Source organism: Macaca nemestrina, chromosome 15 (genome assembly GCF_043159975.1).
Source record: "Macaca nemestrina isolate mMacNem1 chromosome 15, mMacNem.hap1, whole genome shotgun sequence".
Lineage (NCBI taxonomy): Eukaryota > Metazoa > Chordata > Mammalia > Primates > Cercopithecidae > Macaca > Macaca nemestrina.
The window spans coordinates 33,118,436-33,138,657 of NC_092139.1; the positions used below are offsets into that span (position 1 = coordinate 33,118,436).

At 43.7% G+C, this 20,222-nt stretch overlaps 1 protein-coding gene across 8 annotated transcripts in view; it reads right to left on the reverse strand.

Moving 5' to 3' along the window:
- The window catches only part of LOC105496165 (TPX2 microtubule nucleation factor), a 63,444-nt gene extending 43,222 nt beyond the window's left edge, over positions 1–20,222 (reverse strand). The window contains exons 1-5 of one of the 8 annotated variants that reach the window (XM_071079541.1): positions 20,077–20,170; positions 19,656–19,771; positions 17,427–17,533; positions 2,681–2,856; positions 74–196 (exon numbers count right to left, since the gene is read on the reverse strand). In XM_071079541.1, coding sequence (XP_070935642.1) covers positions 74–196; positions 2,681–2,786 — 229 coding nt within the window. In that variant the 5' untranslated portion in view covers positions 2,787–2,856; positions 17,427–17,533; positions 19,656–19,771; positions 20,077–20,170. Of the gene's footprint in view, positions 1–73; positions 197–2,680; positions 2,857–17,426; positions 17,534–19,655; positions 19,772–19,802 lie in introns of all 8 variants that reach the window. The other 7 variants (XM_011766304.3, XM_011766305.3, XM_011766307.3 and 4 more) reach the window with 7 other exon arrangements.

A 20,222-nucleotide genomic window follows, 5' to 3' on the forward strand; every position in this document is an offset into this window, starting at 1 on the left:
CCCAGATCCTAAGGCTTCTAAGACACTGTCCCACCATTCTGTCAAGAAGCTTTATTCTAAGATGTTTTCTTACCTGGTTTCAAAGGTGTGACAATAGCTTGCTGAAGATTAGCCTTTCTCAAAGGAGTTTTGCCCTGAAAAAGCCCTCCAGTTCCATTCTTCCCCAGTAACTTATTCTCCAAATTGGCCTTCTCCTCTGTGAAAAGGGAAGATCATCATTGTGCAATCAATCAGCAAGGAAGCAAAACAAATCACTATCACGCACTTAAAATGCAAACTACAGCTCCGTACCAGTACACTTCCAACTCATGTGGCAAGTACAAGCAAAGTTCTAGCAATCAAAAGAAAAAGTACACATTACACATCAGACATAGACTATAAAAACAATCACTAAAAAACTGGCAACATTAAACAATGTATGATAAAAAAGAAAAAGTACAGATTCTGCATTGTGAATAACTCCTTATCTTTGTTTGGTACCCATTTAGGGTCATACAAACAAGAACTAGCTTTATCTACCCTCTAAATACATCATGTTCCTCTCAAAGAAAACTGTAACCAGCCAGGTGTGGTGGCTCTGGCCTGTAATCCCAGCACTTTGGGAGGCCAAGGTGGGCAGGTCACAAGGTCAGGAGATTGAGACCATCTTGGTCAACACGGTGAAACTCCGTCTCTACTAAAACACAAAAAATTAGCTGGGCGTGGTGGCACGTGCCTGTAATCCCAGCTACTTGGGAAGCTGAGGCAGGGGAATCGCTTGAACCTGGGAGGCGGAGGTTGTGGTGAGCTGAGATCGAGCCACTGCACTACAGCCTGGCGACAGAGCAAGACTCCGTCTCAAAAAAAAGAAAAAGAAAATAGTAATCATCAAAAACTCTAGGGCTTACAAAAGACATTGTATAGTCTTACAGTTTCCTCCTCACTGGGATGGTGGGAGGAATAAGGGGTGTGTGAGGGTAGAGCAGAGCTACGTTTTCTCAAGAAATTTTATCTTAGATTCTACTGTGCCCAGAAGTCAGTACAAAGCAATGAAGGGTCTGTTCTACCAACAGCCTACTGATAAGTTTCAGGAATGCAGTGAGACACAGCAATAACTACCCTGTGCATGTACACTCTGACTGCAACTGTGTAAAAGATGTGACTATTTATTTAAGAAAAAAATTGGAAAGTAATATATTAAAATAGAGGTAGTTTTGTTAGCCAAAAGAACTCTGGCAAAAACAAAAAAACAAATAATTTTTTAAACTAAGTTTTAGAAAAATAGTGGGGTCATTTTTTTTCTTCCAAATTGTATTTAACAGTATTCTTATGCTAATCTTTTCTTTTTTATTTTAAAGAAAAGCTTAGAAAAAGAAATCCTCAGACAGCCCAGCCATTTCCTTAGGGTTCCAGTGAAGCAAGGGCATGGGGAAGATCCCCGCAGGACAGGTGGCCCTTGTAGTTACCCTTCCTCCCCACCACTTCCAACAGACTACTCCTCTCAGGATCCCCACTAGATGCCATTAAAGTCCTTTTCCAAAGGAATGGCACCTGCCATCACATTTGGACAGTGCATTATACGGATAAGTACAGCTGCAATAGACTCACTTCTGTTCCCCACCACGTATTGATAGTGATTTCTCCTGATAAGGAGGATGGAGACATGACAGAAAGAATCAAAGGGGCCTCAACAACTAGTCTCAGATATTATTTCAAAGTAATGTAAAAATGTAACTACATTCTTATTCACTGTTGGCCAAGCAAAACTGTTTCTGGGATTGGGTTCTTAGTAGCATAATCCTTCCATTTAAAAATGAATTGAGGGCCAGGGGAAGTGGCTCACGCCTGTAATCCCAGCACTTTGGGAGATTGAGGTGGGTGGATCACCTGAGGTCAGGGGTTCAAGGAGAGCCTGGCCAACATGGCAAAACACCATGTCTCTACTAAAAATACAAAAATTAGCCAGGTGAGCTGGTGGGCGCTTGTAATCCCAGCTATTTGGGCGGCTGAGGCAGAATCACTTGAACACAGGTGGCAGAGGTGAGACTGTACCACTGGGCAACAGAGTGAGACTCCAGTCTCCCAAAAAAAAAAAAAAAAAATGAATTGAGGGAGGGGTGGCAGGAGGGAGGTGAGGGTAGTTATAAAAGAGCAATACAATAGTTCCTTGTGATACTAGAACTGTTCAATATCTTGACTGTGGTGGTAGACACATTAACCAACACAGGTGATAAAACCACAGAGAACTTAATACACATACAAGTGAAACTGGAGAAATCTGTGTAAAACTGGTAGATTGTATGAATGTCAACATCCTAGCTGTGATATAATCTATGCCTAATGATAGTAGAGAAAGTTTTTATGTGGCTGCCATCACTACAGACATATTTGAGCATGGAGTTTTGCTGAACACTGGTTCATGTGAACTTTCCCGTATGTCCCTAAAGCTTAAATCCGCCATTCTGAACTACAAAACAACATATAATTTGTGTTTACAATCCATTCCCCAAATACTGGGCATTTCAACTATTCCCACAATATCATGGATGACAGAATGTCTTGGTGCAGAAAGGAGTTGATATTTTAGTTATTTTCTTGGTACAGAAAAGTTCTCTTCTTGCAACCCCTTCTATTATTGAAAGGTCTTCAGCACAAAGCAAGCCACTAACCCTTAAAATAGCCAGAGAAAGCAGGCACTTACCAAACCATGAATCTACGTTTTGAGTATCGCCTTCATCATCCAAGGATGAAAAATTGATGAAGTCCGAGGGGGCATCATAGGAATAAGAGCTTTTAACTTGTGACATTGTCTCCCACTTAGTGCAGAAGAGCAGGTTTTTCCCAGTATTTGTACCACTTTTCTCAGCAGGTCACCTTCTGAGGAAAGAAATGGTTGCACTTAAATCTAAGTAAATTCCCATCATTACTGAGGAAAGAAATGTTTGCACATAAATCTAAGTAAATTCCCATCATTACTTTGGTTTTACTATCATGGTGGTAATTTTGCAAACCACCTAGAATTTACTGAAAATAGCCTTACTTTGTCCAATCAACCTAAAAATTAGTTCTTCAGGTAACTTAAAGATACTCCTTGAGGTAAATATGTTTGGAATTAGAAAGCAGTGGGCCAGACACAGTGGCTCATGTCTGTAATCCCGGCACTTTGGGAGGCAGGAGGACCACATGAGACCAGGAGTCCAAGTCCAGCCTACAAAACATAGAGAGACCCTGTCTCTAAATAAATAAAAATTGGCCGGGCGCGGTGGCTCAAGCCTGTAATCCCAGCACTTTGGGAGGCCGAGACGGGCGGATCACTAGGTCAGGAGATCGAGACCATCCTGGCTAACATGGTGAAACCCCGTCTCTACTAAAAAATACAAAAAACTAGCCGGGCGAGGTGGCGGGCGCCTGTAGTCCCAGCTACTCAGGAGGCTGAGACAGGAGAATGGCGTAAACCCGGGAGGCGGAGCTTGCAGTGAGCTGAGATCCGGCCACTGCACTTCAGCCTGGGCTACAGAGCGAGACTCCGTCTCAAAAAAAAAAAATAAATAAATAAATAAATAAATAAATAAAAATTATCTGTAAGTATAATAGTTGACCCTGTCTCTAAAAAGATAAAAATTGTCTGTAAGTAGTTGACACTATCTCTAAAAAAATAAAAATTATCTGTAAGTAATCAGCAAATATAAAGAAAAACCAAAAAGAAAAAAATAAAATTAAAAATTAAAAATTAAATTTAGGCTGGGCGCGGTGGCTCAGGCCTGTAATCCCAGCACTTCGGGAGGCCGAGGCGGGTGGATCACCTGAGGTCAGGGGTTGAAGATCAGCCTGGCCAACATGGCAAAACCTCGTCTCTACTTAAAAAATACAAAAAATTGGCCGGGCGCGGTGGCTCAAGCCTGTAATCCCAGCACTTTGGGAGGCCGAGACGGGCGGATCACAAGGTCGGGAGATCGAGACCATCCTGGCTAACACGGTGAAACCCCATCTCTACTAAAAAATACAAAAAAACTAGCCAGGCGTGGTGGCAGGCACCTGTAGTCCCAGCTACTTGGGAGGCTGAGGCAGGAGGATGGTGTAAACCCGGGAGGCGGAGCTTGCAGTGAGTCGAGATCCGACCACTGCACTCCAGCCTGGCTGACAGAGCGAGACTCCGTCTCAAAAAAAAAAAAAAAAAAAAAAAAATTAGCTGGGCGTGGTGGGGGGAGCCTATAATTCCAGCTACTCGGGAGGGTAAGGCAGGAGAATCGCTTGAACCTGGGAGACGAAGGTTGCAGTGAGCTGAGATCACGCCATTGCACTCCAGCCTGGGCAACAAAGGCAAAACTCCATTGCAAAACATAATAATAATAAATAAAAATAAAATAAATTTTAAAAATGATTTTTTTTTTTTGAGATGGAGTCTCACTCTGTCACCCAGGAGGGAGTGCGGTGGCACGATCTCAGCTCACTGCAAGCTCCACCTCCCGGGTTCACGCCATTCTCCTGCCTCAGCCTCCCAAGTAGCTGGGACTACAGGCGCCTGCCACCACGCCCGGCTAATTTTTTGTATTTTTTTTAGTAGACACGGGGTTTCACCATGTTGGCCAGGATGGTCTCGATCTCCTGACCTCAAGATCCACCCTCCTCGGCCTCCCAAAGTGCTAGGATTACAGGCGTGAGCCACCGCGCCCGGCCTTAAAAATGTTTTTTAAAAGAAAGAGGCAAAGTCTGATAAGTATCTACACTGTGCTAGGTGTTTTACATTCACCATGTCATTATTTTCCCTCAATTTACCATTTTCTCATTTCTAGCCTCCTCTAGCCCAATTTATTCTCTCTCTGCCCTAAATAACCCAATTTCTAAAATAAACCACTAATTTTTATGCCTACCAACCAACAGCTTATCCATCATTCAAAGTCCAGTTCAAATCTCTGTGAACTCTTTCCCAATTTCCACCTATCATACAAAATTGTTGCCTCTCCAAAGCCAATCGTGCTTTGTTTACATCTCCGCCCTAACACTTATCATACAATTTTATGTTAACTGTGTAAATGTCTCTCCCAGTATACTCAAAGTTCCTAAAAACAAAGATAGATTTTATTTACTTGTGTATATCTCATCCATCCATCCATCCATCAAGGTACTTAACACAGTGCATTATACATGGTAAGAGCTCAACACAGTTTTGCCAAATATAAGTTGTCTTTTCTTAGAAATATTTTCAAAAAATACTATTTCTGAGTATAAAGAAGACGACTTTGAAACACACATAAGAGGCACAATATGCAGCATAGGAATAGAAGCAAGGATAAAGGAACAAGTTAAACAGGCCCCTCCCTACTCCTACGTACGAAGTTTTGCACTCTATCCTGTGGAAACCTGTGTAGGTTTACAATCCGCTCCTACTCAAGCCCAATCTAGTCAATTAATAAAATAGCTGAGGCCGGGCGCGGTGGCTCAAGCCTGTAATCCCAGCACTTTGGGAGACCGAGACGGGCGGATCACGAGGTCAGGAGGTCGAGACCATCCTGGCTAACCCGGTGAAACCCCGTCTCTACTAAAAAAAAAGTACAAGGCCGGGCGCGGTGGCTCAAGCCTGTAATCCCAGCACTTTGGGAGGCCGAGACGGGCGGATCACGAGGTCAGGAGATGGAGACCATCCTGGCTAACACAATGAAACCCCGTCTCCACTAAAAATACAAAAAAATTAGCCGGGCGTGGTGGCGGGCGCCTGTAGTCCCAGCTACTCGGGAGGCTGAGGCAGGAGAATGGCGGGAACCCGGGAGGCGGAGCTTGCAGTGAGCCGAGATCGCGCCACTGCACTCCAGCCTGGGCGACAGAGCGAGACTCCGCCTCAAAAAAAAAAAAAAAAAAAAAAAAAAAGTACAAAAAACCAGCCGGGCGAGGTGGCCGGCGCCTGTAGTCCCAGCTACTCGGGAGGCTGAGGCAGGAGAATGGCGTGAACCCGGGAGGCGGAGCTTGTAGTGAGCTGAGATCCGGCCACTGCACTCCAGCCTGGGCGACAGAGCGAGACTCCGTCTCAAAAAAAAAAATAAATAAAATAAAATAAAATAGCTGAAAGTAATCTGATAAATAGCCTAAAGGCCACACTCACTGGCCAATAATTTGCCGATGAATCCCAATGAGCCATTTGTCTTTTTTTTTTTTTTTTTTTTTTTTGAGACGTTGTCTCACTCTGTTGCCCAGGCTGGAGTGCAGTGGCATGATCCTGGCTCACCACAACTTTTGCCTTCCAGGTTCAAGCAATTCTCCTGCCTCAGTCTCCTGAGTAGCTGGAATTACAGGCACTCACAGCCACAGTTGGCTAATTTTTTGTTTTTAGTAGAGACAGGATTTCACCATGTTGGCCAGGCTGGTCTCAAACTCCTGACCTCAAATGATCCACCCGCCTCAGCCTCCCAAGTGTGGGCCACTGTGCCTGGCCAGCCATTTGTTTTTATCCAGGGAACAACATGTACTCAAAAGTATCTGTATCTTAGAAGGGAGGTAGATGCCAGTAATCACCTGAATAAATGTTTATTTAAATTAATACCTTTCTAGTGGGGCGCAGTGGCTCACGCCTGTAATCCCAGCAGTTTGAGAGGCCAGGGCGGATGGATCACCTGAGGTCAGGAGTTTGAGACCAGCCTGGCCAACATGGTGAAACCCATCTCTACTAAAAACACAAAAAAATTAGCCGGGCATGGTGGCACATGCCTGTAATCCCAGCTACTTGGGAGGTTGAAACAGGAGAATCTCTTGAACCCGGGAGGGCTGAGGCTGCAGTGAGCCAAGATCATGCCACTACACTCCAGCCTGGGTGACAGGGCGACGCTCTGTCTCAAAAAAAAACAAAAAAACAAAAACAAGGTTAATTAACACCTTTCTTTAAACCCTTATTATACAAATGAATGCTCATTTAAAAAAACAGACAAAAAGCTGTTATTAAAAAAAATAAATAGGCTGGGGGAAAAAAAAATAGGCCAGGCACGGTGGCTCACGCCTATAATCCCAACACTTTGGGAGGCCTATGCAGGTGGATCTCCTGAGGTCAGGAGTTCAGAGACCAGACTGGCCAACAAGGTGAAACCCTGTCTCTACTAAAGATACAAAAATTAGCTGGGCATGGTAGCAGGTACCTGTAACCCCAGCCACTCGGGAGGCTGAGGCATAAGAATCCCTTGAACGCAGGCAGCGGAGGTTGCAGTGAGCACTGCACTGCAGCCTGGGCGACAAGAGCGAAACTCTGGCTCAAAAATAAATAAATAAATAATAAATAAATAAACCTATAATGCTACACTATTCCAGATGTCTGGTGTTTTTTTCAATTTTCCTTGACCTGCTAAACAGATTTCTTATATTAAAAAAATAGGCCAGGCACAGTGGCTCACGCCTGTAATCCCAGCACTTTGGGAGGCCAAGGGCAGGCGGATCACCTGAGATCAGGAGTTCGAGATGAGCCTCGCCAACATAGTGAAACCCTGTCTCTACCAAAAATACAAAAATTAGCCGGGTGTGGTGGCAGGTGCCTGTAATCCCAGCTACTCAGGAGGCTGAGGCAGGAGAATCGCTTGAACCCAGGAGGCGAAGGTTGCAGTGAGCTGAGATCACTCCATTGCACTCCAGCCTGGGTGACAAGAGTAAGACTTCATCTCAGAAAATAATAATTTTTGTATAAACCATTATAGTCACATTTTCTGTCAACTGTAGTCAAAAGCAATCCCAACTAACAGAAGTCCAGAATGCCCTCTCTGGCATTTACCACATATATGTTACAATAGGCAAATCACTAACTCTCTGCCTACCTTCTTACCATAAACAAATAAGAAGGTACTTCAAGTGCTATGAAATACACTATCGTAAGGTAGTATCACTGCTGATACCTTTCCTCTCCTTGACCACATTTCTATTCAAAGGATTTTTTGGTGAAAGATTCTACAGTGACTGACTGTTTTAAAAACGCCTTGCTGCAAGGAGGAAATTTTCCTTTTCTTGTGAACAAATATGCTAGAAGACATGGGAAAATCTTGGATTCCCATGATCTTAATGCCTAACTCAGGTCACTGGGAACACTTCCCAGGCATGAATGTAATGAAGACAACTAAGGCTGGGGGAAGGAAGAGGCAGGAATGTAATATGCAGCAACCCCACTTAGCCACAAAACCATGATTCCACCAAAGCATGGTGCTGAAAACTACCTGGAAAGTGTTCAAATTTAGCCCTTCACATCCTTTTTTCTTTCTTTTTCATCTCTGTTTTTTTTTTTTTGAGACGGAGTCTTGCTCTGTCACCCAGGCTGGAGTGCAGTGGCCGGATCTCAGCTCACTGCAAGCTCCGCCTCCCGGGTTCACGCCATTCTCCTGCCTCAGCCTCCCGAGTAGCTGGGACTACAGGCGCCCGCCACCTCGCCCGGCTAGTTTTTTTTGTATTTCTTAATAGAGACGGGGTTTCACCGTGTTAGCCAGGATGGTCTCGATCTCCTGACCTCGTGATCCGCCCGTCTCGGCCTCCCAAAGTGCTGGGATTACAGGCTTGAGCCACAGCGCCCGGCTTCATCTCTGTTTTTTAAAGACCTAGGGTCTTGCTATGTTGCTCAGACTAGACTCGAACTCCTGGGCCCAAAGGATCCTCCCTCCTCAACCTCCTAAGTAGCTGGGCATGGTGGTGTGTGTCTGTAGTCCCAGCTAGTCAGGAGGCTGAGGTGGGAGGATCATTTGAGTCCAGGAGTTCGAGGCCACAGTGACCCATGATTGCACCACTGCACTCCAGCCTGAGCAACAGAGTGAGACTCTGTCTCTTAAAAGACAACAACAACAACAACAAAATAAGCAGTATTTATTTCCCTAGATCTATGTTTGCATCCCAAAAGAAACTGAGCTTTCTGGAATTTTTATTAAATATTCGTGACAATCAAGCAAAAATTGTCTAATCTCTTGATTTGAGGAAATAATCCTTCCCATTTACGTGCCCTATAAATTGACTATTAACTTATCCAAAGTTACATATTCTCTTTCTAATATTTCTATATAGAACTATCAGCCTGGCCAACATGGTGAAACCCCATCTTTCTACTAAAAATACAAAAATTATCTGAGTGTGGTGGCACATGCCTGTAATCCCAGCTACTCGGGAGGCTGAGGCAGGAGAATCGCTTGAATGCAGGAGGCAGAGGTTGCAGTGAGCCGAGATCATGCCACTGCACTCTAGCCTGGGCGGTAGAGCGAGACTCCGTCTCAAAAATAAATAAATAAATAAATAGCCGGGCACGGTGGCTCACGCCTGTAATCCCAGCACTTTGGGAGGCCAAGGCAGGCGGATCACAAGATCAAAAAATCGAAAGCATCCTGGCCAACGTGGTGAAAACCCGTCTCTACTAAAAATACAAATATTAGCTGGGCGTCATGGTGTGTGCCTGTAGTCCCAGCTACTTGGGAGGCTGAGGCAGGAGAATTGCTTGAACTCGGGAGGCAGAGGTTCCAGTGAGGCAAGATCGTGCCATTGTACTCCAGCCTGGCGATGAAGTGAGACTCCGTCTCAAAAAAAAATTAATTAAAAAAATTAAAAATAAATAAACAATATTTCTATATAGAACTAAAAATGATTCCTGGGGCATTGACTTAATAAAAGGGTATATAAATTTGAAAAAGTTAAAAATAAAAACAGCTATTAACTTTTTTCTTTTTTTGAGACAGAGTTTCACTCTTGTTGCCCAGGCTGGAGTGCAGTGGCACAATCTCGGCTCACTTCAACCTCTGCCTCCTGGGTTCATGTGATTCTCCTGCCTCAGCCTCCTGAGTAGCTGGGATTACAGGCACCCGCCACCACGCCCAACTAACTTTTTGTATTTTTAGTAGAGACAGGGTTTCACCAACTTGGCCAGGCTGATCTTGAACTCCTGACCTCAAGTGATCCACCCACCTCAGCCTCCCAAAGTGCTGGGATTACAGGCATAAGCCACCACGCCTGGCCAACAGCTATTACTTAATAAGCACTTACGACATGCCAGACACTGATGACAGTATCTTAAATGTATTAACTCACTAAAGCCTCACAATAATCCTATAAAGTAGGTACTATTATCATCTTCATTCTATAATGAGGGACTTTAGGCACAGAGATTTACTACTTATTCGCAGTCATGCAGCTAAGAAGCAGTAAAGCCAGGATTCCAAACGGAATAGACCCCGAAGGTGGTGTTCTTATCCACTGCCTCTCAAATGTATTTAAAAATGGACATTTAAATAGATAAATAACAAATGTCATGGAGCAAGAGACAATAACTTCCAAATACTGTCTGCTGTAGGCCAGGCACCTTGCCAGACACTTCACATAAATCATCTCATTTAAACTGCATTAATAATATAAATGATAATCCCAGCACTTTGGGAGGCCGAGACGGGCGGATCACGAGGTCGGGAGATCGAGACCATCCTGGCTAACACGGTGAAACCCCGTCTCTACTAAAAAAATACAAAAAACTAGCCGGGCAAGGTGGCGGGCGCCTGTAGTCCCAGCTACTCGGGAGGCTGAGGCAGGAGAATGGCGTGAACCCGGGAGGTGGAGCTTGCAGTGAGCTGAGATCCGGCCACTGCACTCCAGCCTGGGCGACAGAGCGAGACTCTGTCTCAAAAAAAAAAAAATAATAATAATAATAATAATAATATAAATGATAGATCGATGTCTTTATAAATAGATGCTACCATCACCATTTTATGAACAAGGAAACAAGCTCAGAGAAGTTACGCTATTCCAAGATCACCAAACTAATACATAGCAGTGTCGAGTTTTAAAAGAGCAGGTCTGTAGGATTCCAAAATCTGGGGTCTCTCTAATGCACAAGTTTTCCTATAAACATTGCTTCAAAAAGGAGGAATGAAAACAAATCGTATGATCCTGTTCAACAAAGACAAATTCTGCTCTTTTCGAAACCTAAGCATCCCTGAAACGCTCATAAAGAAAACTTGAGCAAATTACAAATCTTGTTCTAAATTTAATTGGAAAGCTCTGATCTGAATATTCCCATAAAATTTTTTTTTAAATCCCTTTATTCCTTTTTTTTTAAGTGTACTTTTGCATATAAAGTTTTTCCTCTATATAAGATGGAGGTTAGATAAAACCTCAGTGATATTCTAGAGTAAAGAGACTATGAAGAGGGTTCAAGCAGCAGAAGAAAGGTGTCCTCTGAGGTCTAAGACTACATTTGATTAGTGGTGGACAAAAAGCGAGGGGTGCAAACCTAAGTACACTTAATCTTTAGGTGAAATTTTAAAAACAAAATATTATTTTCCTAACATGATCCATTTTTTAAAAAAGCTTCTTTTAAGCTATATTTTGGTCTAGAATGGCCAACTCAGGAGACCATCCCCTCTCTCTGGAAAAAGAGAATAAATAAATACATATCCATTGAGAAGTCTGACTCTTCAATCAAGGCTGACAGCACAAGTACATCAAGAAAACCAAAAGTTAACTACTGGGTCATTTCGGTTTCACGACACTACCTCCCCCAGAAATAATAAATATTAGGATGTGAAACTTATCAAAATTAAAGTCCACAGGGCCTAGTAGGAAATGGAACAGGCCAGAGCCAAAGGCAGCTGTTTAAATGACAGAGCCCCAGGCATGGTGGGAACTGGATGCCTTCCTGCGCCCCTTAATCAAGATTGAATTTCTGTCAACAGGTCTCACAAAAAAAAAAAAAAAAAAAAAGCACATGCGTCAACCACATTCCCCCAAACAAATCAAGCTGCCAAGCAAGAGAATTAGCTTCACATTTCAAAATTATCTGAATCTATCACAGTTTCAGATTCTTGCAAAACTAGAAATACTCTGTTGTATGACCAATATTAATGACCAATTAATGACCAATATTCCTACAAAGACCCAAGGAAAAAGCCTATCCTGTATGCTGTGAACCAATTAGGTTCCTCTAAAAACTGCCTATTCAATGTCATCCATCATGTCTTATAGCCCATTTTTGTTTCCAAAAAGCGAAGACTAAAAGGATAGATAGATAGATAGATAGACAGACAGACAGACAGACAGATAGATAGATAGATAGATAGATGATAGATAGATAGATAGACAGACAGACAGACAGAGATATAACTATAAAATCTCTTGGCCGGGCACAGTGGCTTAGGCCTGTAACCCCAGTACTTTGGGAGGCCAGGGCGAGTGGATCACGAGGTCAGGAATTCGAGGTCAGGCCAACAAGGTAAAACCCGTTTCTACTTTAGTAGAGTAAATTAGCCGGGCGTGGTGGAGACGTGCCTTTAATCCCAGCTACTCAGGAGGCTGAGGTTGCAGTGAGCCGAGATTGCACCACTGCACTCCAGCCTGGGACACAGTGAGACTCCCTCTCAAACAACAACAAAAAAAATATCTTCCCTCCAAGAACACACAGTTGAATGGGGGAATGCAAACGATTACAATATAGGGCTATCCTTGCTGCAAGAGGGCATAAACAGAGAGCACTCTGGAAGTGCAGAGAAGGACAACAGGATAGAAGAGGATCAGAGGTTTTCTGATGTAAGTAATACTAAAAAGACGCTGACAGACCTGCAGAGTTCTACAAGCTAAGAACGAATGTTGACTTTTTCTAGGGTAAGAGATAAATGGAAGGGGAAGACAAATACAAATTAGGAAGACTGCAGACAAAGCAATGTAACCTGTTCCCACATTCATCTGAAATTAACCTCCCATTGCCTCCCATCTTTCTTCACTCTCAAACCAAAAATAACTAGTCTTGACAAGCTCTATAAATCAAAAGGTGCAGGTTCAGACCGGGTGGGGGAAAGCTGCAAGAGCGTGCATTCTAAGCAGGGTAAAATAGTGGACTACCAGCTCCTAAGCGAAACAAAGACTTTGGTGTGACAGATGCTCTCAAACACCTTGCTATCCAGCCAGTGAGATATGACTTGCCTATTTCTATTAAAGAGAAAGTCATGAGTTAAACTGGTATGTAATAGAATAAACAGAATAAGACAAGACTTCGTTAGAAGTATAGTTAGTTAAGATGGTCCCATCCCAGGCAGTGCCATTTCTCCAGGGACATCCTCTCCTACTTTCACAAGGGATAAGAGATCCTATTACATTACCACAAGTAAAATAGAGTGGAGTTATTTTCATCTTACCCAGGGAGAAAACACATACATTTTTTTTCTTGTATATAAGGGATTAGCAGCAGTCAGTAAATGGCAACATAATCCAGCATGCAATTTTTAACTGTTAATCAAAGTCACAAACTAAGTCTGAAGGAAGTTTAATGGACTTTGTGTTTCCACATTTATGTTTGCTAACTTCTATGTTGAAATTGGATCTGTTTACAGAAACAGATCTATGAAGCTTCCAAAATTGGGTCAATTTAAAATCCAATGACAATCCCTCACTGTCCAACACTCAGAAGTCAGCACAGGACACATGGACACTTGTTCTAATTCATCACTGTCCAGAAACTTCAAGCAAATATATTTCCTATCATTTCTCTCCCAAACTTGTATGTTTCATACTGCCCTTTTTTAAGGGTTACAAACTCAGTTTTGCTTTAATTTATCCACAGAACTCAACAAACCACCTATGACTAATAGGACCTAGATAGAAATCAGTGATGCTGTTTATTACTAGGACAAATAATGACACAGAGCTTTGTAAAATACTAAAAGGAAATCTTAGCAGAATCACAAAGTGATCTGATATTCCAATAGTATGAAGCTGAAAAAGTGTGTAATGGTTGACAGTGGGGCTGCAGATTACAATCCTAGTCAAATGGTAGTCATTTCATTTTATAGAGATTTATACCCTTCAAAAGGTATCTGGTTTGGGGAATACACACAAACACCCAAACCCAAGAACCTAATAAAAGTATTTATTAGATGGCTTATGCCTGTAATCCCAGCACTTTGGGAGGCCGAGGCAGGTGGATCACCTGAGGTCAGGAGTTCAAGATCAGCCTGGCCAACATGGCAAAACCCCATCTCTACTAAAAATACAAAAATTAGCCAGGTGTGGTGACACACCGGTAATCCTAGCTACTCGGGAGGCTGAGGCAGGAGAATCACTTGAACCAGGGAGGCAGAGGTTGCAGTAAGCTGAGATTGTGCCACTGTATTCCAGCCTGGTCGACAGAGTGAGACTGTCTCCAAAAAAAAAAAAGTGTTTACCTATGGAGAATGAAGAAGAAAGTTACAAGGTTGGAAGAAGAGTTTAAAGCATGAAGCTTTTTGTATTCTTTTGATTTTTGCACCATGCAAATATATCACCTATTTTAAATTATACATTTATGCCTATGTGAATATATACTGTTTCAGGTAAATCAGCATAATCTTCCTATAAGGCAATTTGGTGTTACATGTCAAAAGTTTTTAAAATGTTTTTTGTTTCTGTTTTTGTTTGTTTGTTTGTTTTTTGAGATAAGTCTCGTCGCTCTGTTGCCTAGGCTGCAGTAGTGCAATGGCGCGATCTCGGCTCACTGCAACCTCCACCTTCCAGGTTCAAGTGATTCTTCTGCCTCAGCCTCCCAAGTAAGTGGGATTGCAGGTACTCACCATCATGCCTGGCTAATTTGTGTATTTTTACTAAAGACAGGGTTTCACCATGTTAGCCAGGCTGGTCTTAAATTCCTGACCTCAGGTGATCTGCCCGCCTCAGCCTCTGAAAGTGCTGGGATTACAGGCGTGAGCCAACACGCCCGGGCAAAAATACACATTCTTTTAGACCAGCAATTTCACTGGGTAAAATAATATAAAGAACCAAATAATGGAATACCATATAGCCATTAAAATTATGTTGCAGAGCCGGGCGCGGTGGCTCCCGCCTGTAATCGCAGCACTTTGGGAGGCCGAGGCAGGCAGATCACAAGGTGAGGAGATGGGAGACCATTCTGGCTAAAATGGTGAAACCCCATCTCTACCAAAAATACAAAAAATTAGCTGGGTGTGGTGGCGGGCACCTGTAATCTCAGCTACTCGGGAGGCTGAGGCAGGAGAATTGCTTAAACCCGGGAGGCAGAGGTTGCAGTGAGCCGGGATCGTGCCACTGCACTCCAGCCTGGGTGACAATGAGAGACTCCATCTCAAAAAAGAAAAAAAAAAAAATTATGTTGCAGAAAAATTTGGCCAGGTATAGTGGCATGCACCTGTAGTTTCAGCAACTCGAGAGGCTGAGGCAGGAAGATCACCTGAGCCCAGGAGATGGAGGCTGTAGTGAGCTGTGATCACGCCACTGAAGTGCACACTCCAGCCTGGGTGACAAAGCAAGACCCTGTCTCAAAAAAAAAAAAAAGAAAAGAGAAGAAAATTTATTAATGACACGGGAAAATATTCATAGCCTGATTATTAAGTCAAAAAACTTAGGGGCCCGGCGCAGTGGCTCAAGCCTGTAATCCCAGCACTTTGGAAGGCCAAGGCAGGCGGATCACGAGGTCAGGAGTTTGAGACCAGCCTGGCCAATATGGTGAAACCGTGTCTCTATCAAAAACACAAAAATAGCTGGGCAAGGTGGCGGGTGCCTGTAATCCCAGTTACTCGGGAGGCTGAAGCAGGAGAATTGCTTGAACCCGGGAGGCAGAGGTTGCCTTGAGCCAGACATTGCGCCACTGCACTCCAACCTGGGAGACAGAGTAAGACTCCGACTCAAAAAAAAAGTTGAAAAAATTAACAAAAGATTTTAGTGTATGATTTTTTAAAAAAATTAAAGACAGTGGGCTCTCTGTATCTATGGTTTCCATGTCTGTGGATTCAATCAACTGCAGATCAAAAATATTTGGGGAAAAAAAAAACTGCAAAGCCAGGCACAGTGGCTCACGCCTGTAATCCCAGCACTTTGGGAGGCAGAGGTGGGCGGATAACCTGAAGTCGGGGGTTGGAGACCAGCCTAACCAACCTGGAGAAACCCTATCTCTATTAAAAATACAAAATTAGCTGGGTGTGGTGGCACATGCCTGTAATCCCAGCTACTTGGGAGGCTGAGACTGGAGAGTCGCTTGAACCTGGGAGGTGGAGGTTGTGGTGAGCTAAGATAATGCCATTGCACTCCAGCCTGGGCAACAAGAGCGAAACTCCGTCTCAAAAAAAAAAAAAAAAACTGCATCTGTACTGCACATGTAGACTTTTTTTGGAGACAGGGTCTCGTTCTGCCACCCAGGCTGGAGTGCGGTGGCGCCCTCAGCTCACTGTAACCTCAAACTTCTTGGCTTAAGTGACCCTCCACCTCGGCCCCCCGAGTAGCTGGGACTACAAGTAGGTGCCACCATGCCTAGCTAAATTTTTTTTTTTTTTTTGAGACGGAGTCTCGCTCTGTCACCCAGGCTGGAGTGCAGTGGCCGGATCTCAGCTCACTGCAAGCTCCGCCTCCCGGGTTTAGGCCATTCTCCTGCCTCAGCCTCCGGAGTAGCTGGGACTACAGGCGCCCGCCACCTCGCCCGGCTAGTTTTTTGTATTTTTTAGTAGAGACGGGGTTTCACCATGTTAGCCAGGATGGTTTCGATCTCCTGACCTCGTGATCCGCCCGTCTCGGCCTCCCAAAGTGCTGGGGCTACAGGCTTGAGCCACCGCGCCCGGCCCTAGCTAAATTTTTTTATGTTTTTTTTTTTGTAGAGACAGGATGCCACCATGTTGCCCAGACTAGTCTCAAACTCCTGGCCTCAAGCAATCCTCCTACTTAAGCCTCCCAAAGTGGTGGGATTACAGGCCTGAGCCACTGTGCCCAGCCTAGACATTTTTTCTTGTCATTATTCCCTAAACAATACAGTATAACAACTATTTACATAGTATTAACATTGTATTAGATATTATAAGTAATCTAGAGATAATTTAAAGTATATGGGAGTATGTACATAAGCTATATGCAAATACTACACATCATTTTGTACCAGGGCTTGAGCATCTGACAATTTTGTTTTGTTTGTTTTGAGACAAGAGTCTTGCTCTGTTGCCCAGGCTGGGGTGCAGTGACGAGATCTTGGCTCACTGCAGCCTCTGCCTCCCAGGTTCAGGGGATTCTCCTGCCTCAGTCTCCCAAGTAGGTGAGATTACAGGCGCGCACCACCACACCCAGCTAATTTTTGTATTTTTAGTAGAGATAGGATTTTGCCATGTGGCCAACCAGTCTCAAACTCTTGACCTCAGGTGATCCGCCCGCCTCAGCCTCCCAAAGTGTTGGGATTACAGGCATGAGCCACCATACCCAGCCGCGTATGAGAATTTTGATATCCTGGGAAGGTCCTAGAACCAATTCCCCATGGATATCAAGGGATGACTATACAGACACAGAAAAAAATTATAAAGAAATCTATCAAAATGCTAACCACGGTTTATCTGAGAGGTGGGATAGTGGGTGATTTTATTTTCTTTTTGCTTTTCGTAATAAATTTCCTTCCAAAATATGTGTTACTTTATAAAATTAAAGTCATTTAAACACTTATGAAGTTGATATATTAATGTTCCTTCTTCCTATGGTCACTGCCTTACCTGTGGTTTAATCAGTCTATCAGGCCTACAGGCCTGACTGAAAGTTGCAATCTTCTCTTTCACCCCTTTTCTTAAATCTTGAAGTCTGGCAAATATGTATCAAGAACCTGGAAGAAGTAGAAAAGTGATGAAACAGGTTCCAAGTTCTCTGTAGTAAAAAAAGGGTTAACAGGCCGGGAGCAGTGGCTCACACCTATAATCCCAGCACTTTGGAAGGCCAAGTCAGGTGGATCACTTTAGGTCAGGAGTTCAAGACCAGCCTGGCCAACACGGTGAAACCCCATCTCTACCAAAAATACAAAAATTAGGCTGGGCGCGGTGGCTCACGCCTGTAATCCTAGCACTTTGGGAGGCCAAGGCAGGCAGGAGATCAAGACCATCCTGGCTAACACAGTGAAACCCCGTCTCTACTAAACATACAAAAAAATTAGCCGGGTGTGGTGGCACGTGCCTGTAGTTCCAGCTACTTGAGAGGCTGAGGCAGGAGAATTGCTTGAACCTGGGAGACAGTGGTTGCAGTGAACCAAGACCACACCATCGCACTCCAGCCTAGGCAACAGAGTGAGACACCATCTCAAAAAAAAACAAAAAACAAAAATTAGCCAGGTGTGGTGGCAGGTCCCTATAATCCCAACTATTCGAGAGGCTGAGGTAGGAAAATTGCTTAAACAGGAGAGGCAGAAGTTGCAGTGAGCTGAAATCTCAAAAAAAAAACTCTATATATAGTCAATTTTGCTTCCTAACTTTACTCATAGCAAAGAAAATTAAGTATGTCAAAGGGCATTTAACTCTCCCTCCTCTTTCTCCCAGGAATTCAAAGAGAATTAGGGAAGAGACCCAGAAAAAGCTGAAGGAAAATTAACCAACAGATGTAGACGAACTCTGAAAATCTGGTACCTAAACAAGAAATGAAGGACTCTCTCACATAATCCTGGACAATCTTAACTGCAATAAATTAATTTTATCAAGGTTGAAATACACAAATTTAAGCATAAGGTTAGCCAAATAAACCCTATTCAGCTAATTTGAAAGTCTAAACAAAATTACCAACCTAGTTGAGTACAATCCAGTTTTTCATACCCGCAATTTTGTAGTCAATTCAGATAGTGCCTTCCTGCCTAGTCAATTCAACAGGTATTTAGTGGGTGATTCCTATGTACCAGGATTGTTTCAGTCCCTGTCTAACCAAACTCTTGCTTATCAAGAATTAGGCAAGGGTGGCTTTGTGAAGCACAGAAACACAAACTGGCTCTTGATCTCCCTCACCTCTAAATTGTCCGGACACTTAGAATACAAAACAGTAGAGCACTCAGATGGTGTCCTGTCTTGTTCTGATTCTCACTTGCCAATTTCAAACCATGTTTTTGTCCCCAAACACACCAAAAAACCTTTGAGTTCATCACACATCTGTATACCCATATCTCATGCCAATCTGAGCACGCAGTACCCTCAAAGGACAACTAAATGGCTGAGTTAGCTGAGAGCCACATAATTTTGATCCAAGAATGCCAGCTTAATACTGAACTGACTCATCCATCCAACCAGGGGGACGGACTTAAGTCTGACGTGGGGGTGGTGTAATACACTAAGGCCACAATACAAGAACATCCTTATAGTCCTATTTTTGACAACATTTGATGAGTGAGAGAAATTCAAAGAGAGGCCATAGGATGTCAAGAAAAGGTAAGGGTGAACCAGGGAGTAAACCAAGAGCTGGTCTTAAAGCAAAATCTAGGAGTCAAAAATCCTTTTCTATCCTAAGTAGGCCTGATTTGGGGAAGTCCATGTTACTGAACTACCAGAAAATTATATGTGGAAAACAAGACGTTATATGTCAAGAAAATAGGGGGTAAACCAATTCTACAATATTATAACCTGGTTTGGTTTTCCTTCCCCCCTCCAATCTATAAATGTTGAGAAAGGAAATGAGAAAGGGAATAATATCTGGTGATTCCATACAAAAAGAGAGAGCTGGACAAATATGGATAACATATAATGAATTTTAAATCCCAAATAGAAGACAACTCCAAATGGACTTAAACTCTCCCTCAATTATGTTCTCACACCATCTAATGATCTTTCTGTTTTAGATAACAGTTTTGAAATGTCCTTATTTGTGACTACCTCTGTTTTCCTCCATCAAACGCCACACTTCCTGAGGGCAGGGCTACTGTATCACCCATTTCTCGAAATTTATCTAGATTCTGGCCCACAGTTTCCTCCTCCTACCTCCTTCCTCCGTTTCCGTCAAGAGGGACCAAGAATAGCACCAACTACATTGGCTTGGCGAGGAAATTAGATGAGAACGGGCACGCAGGGTACTTAGTTCAGTCAATGTTTATAACCTGTTAGCATGGTAATAATAATTATCGTTACCTTTATTAGACGATAGCCTCCCGCAACTCCTTTTCCCCCCAGTTTCCCGGACGGACTTCAGAGCAAAATCCTGTCGCCAAGAGAAGGGTGGCCCGAAGCCCCCGCTCGCACCCTGCCCCGCCTAGGCGGCGACCGAGCACCGCAACCGCCTCAGAAGCCAGGCCTACCCGCGCGAACTGCGCTAGGAGCTGGAAGGTGAACTTCAGCCATTCCAAACTCCGGGAGGAGGGAGACCCGCGCCCCAGCTGCTCCCTCTTTTCTTCCCGCGGCTCACCTAGCCTCTCCTCAGTTCTGACAACGAAGCGCCAGCCAACCCGCCGCGGGACTCATTCAGTATCGTTGAAATTTTGAACCCAGGCAGCCTAGTCGAATGCACCAATCAGAGCTCCAGGAAAGCAATTCCAGGCTCCCGATTGGCCC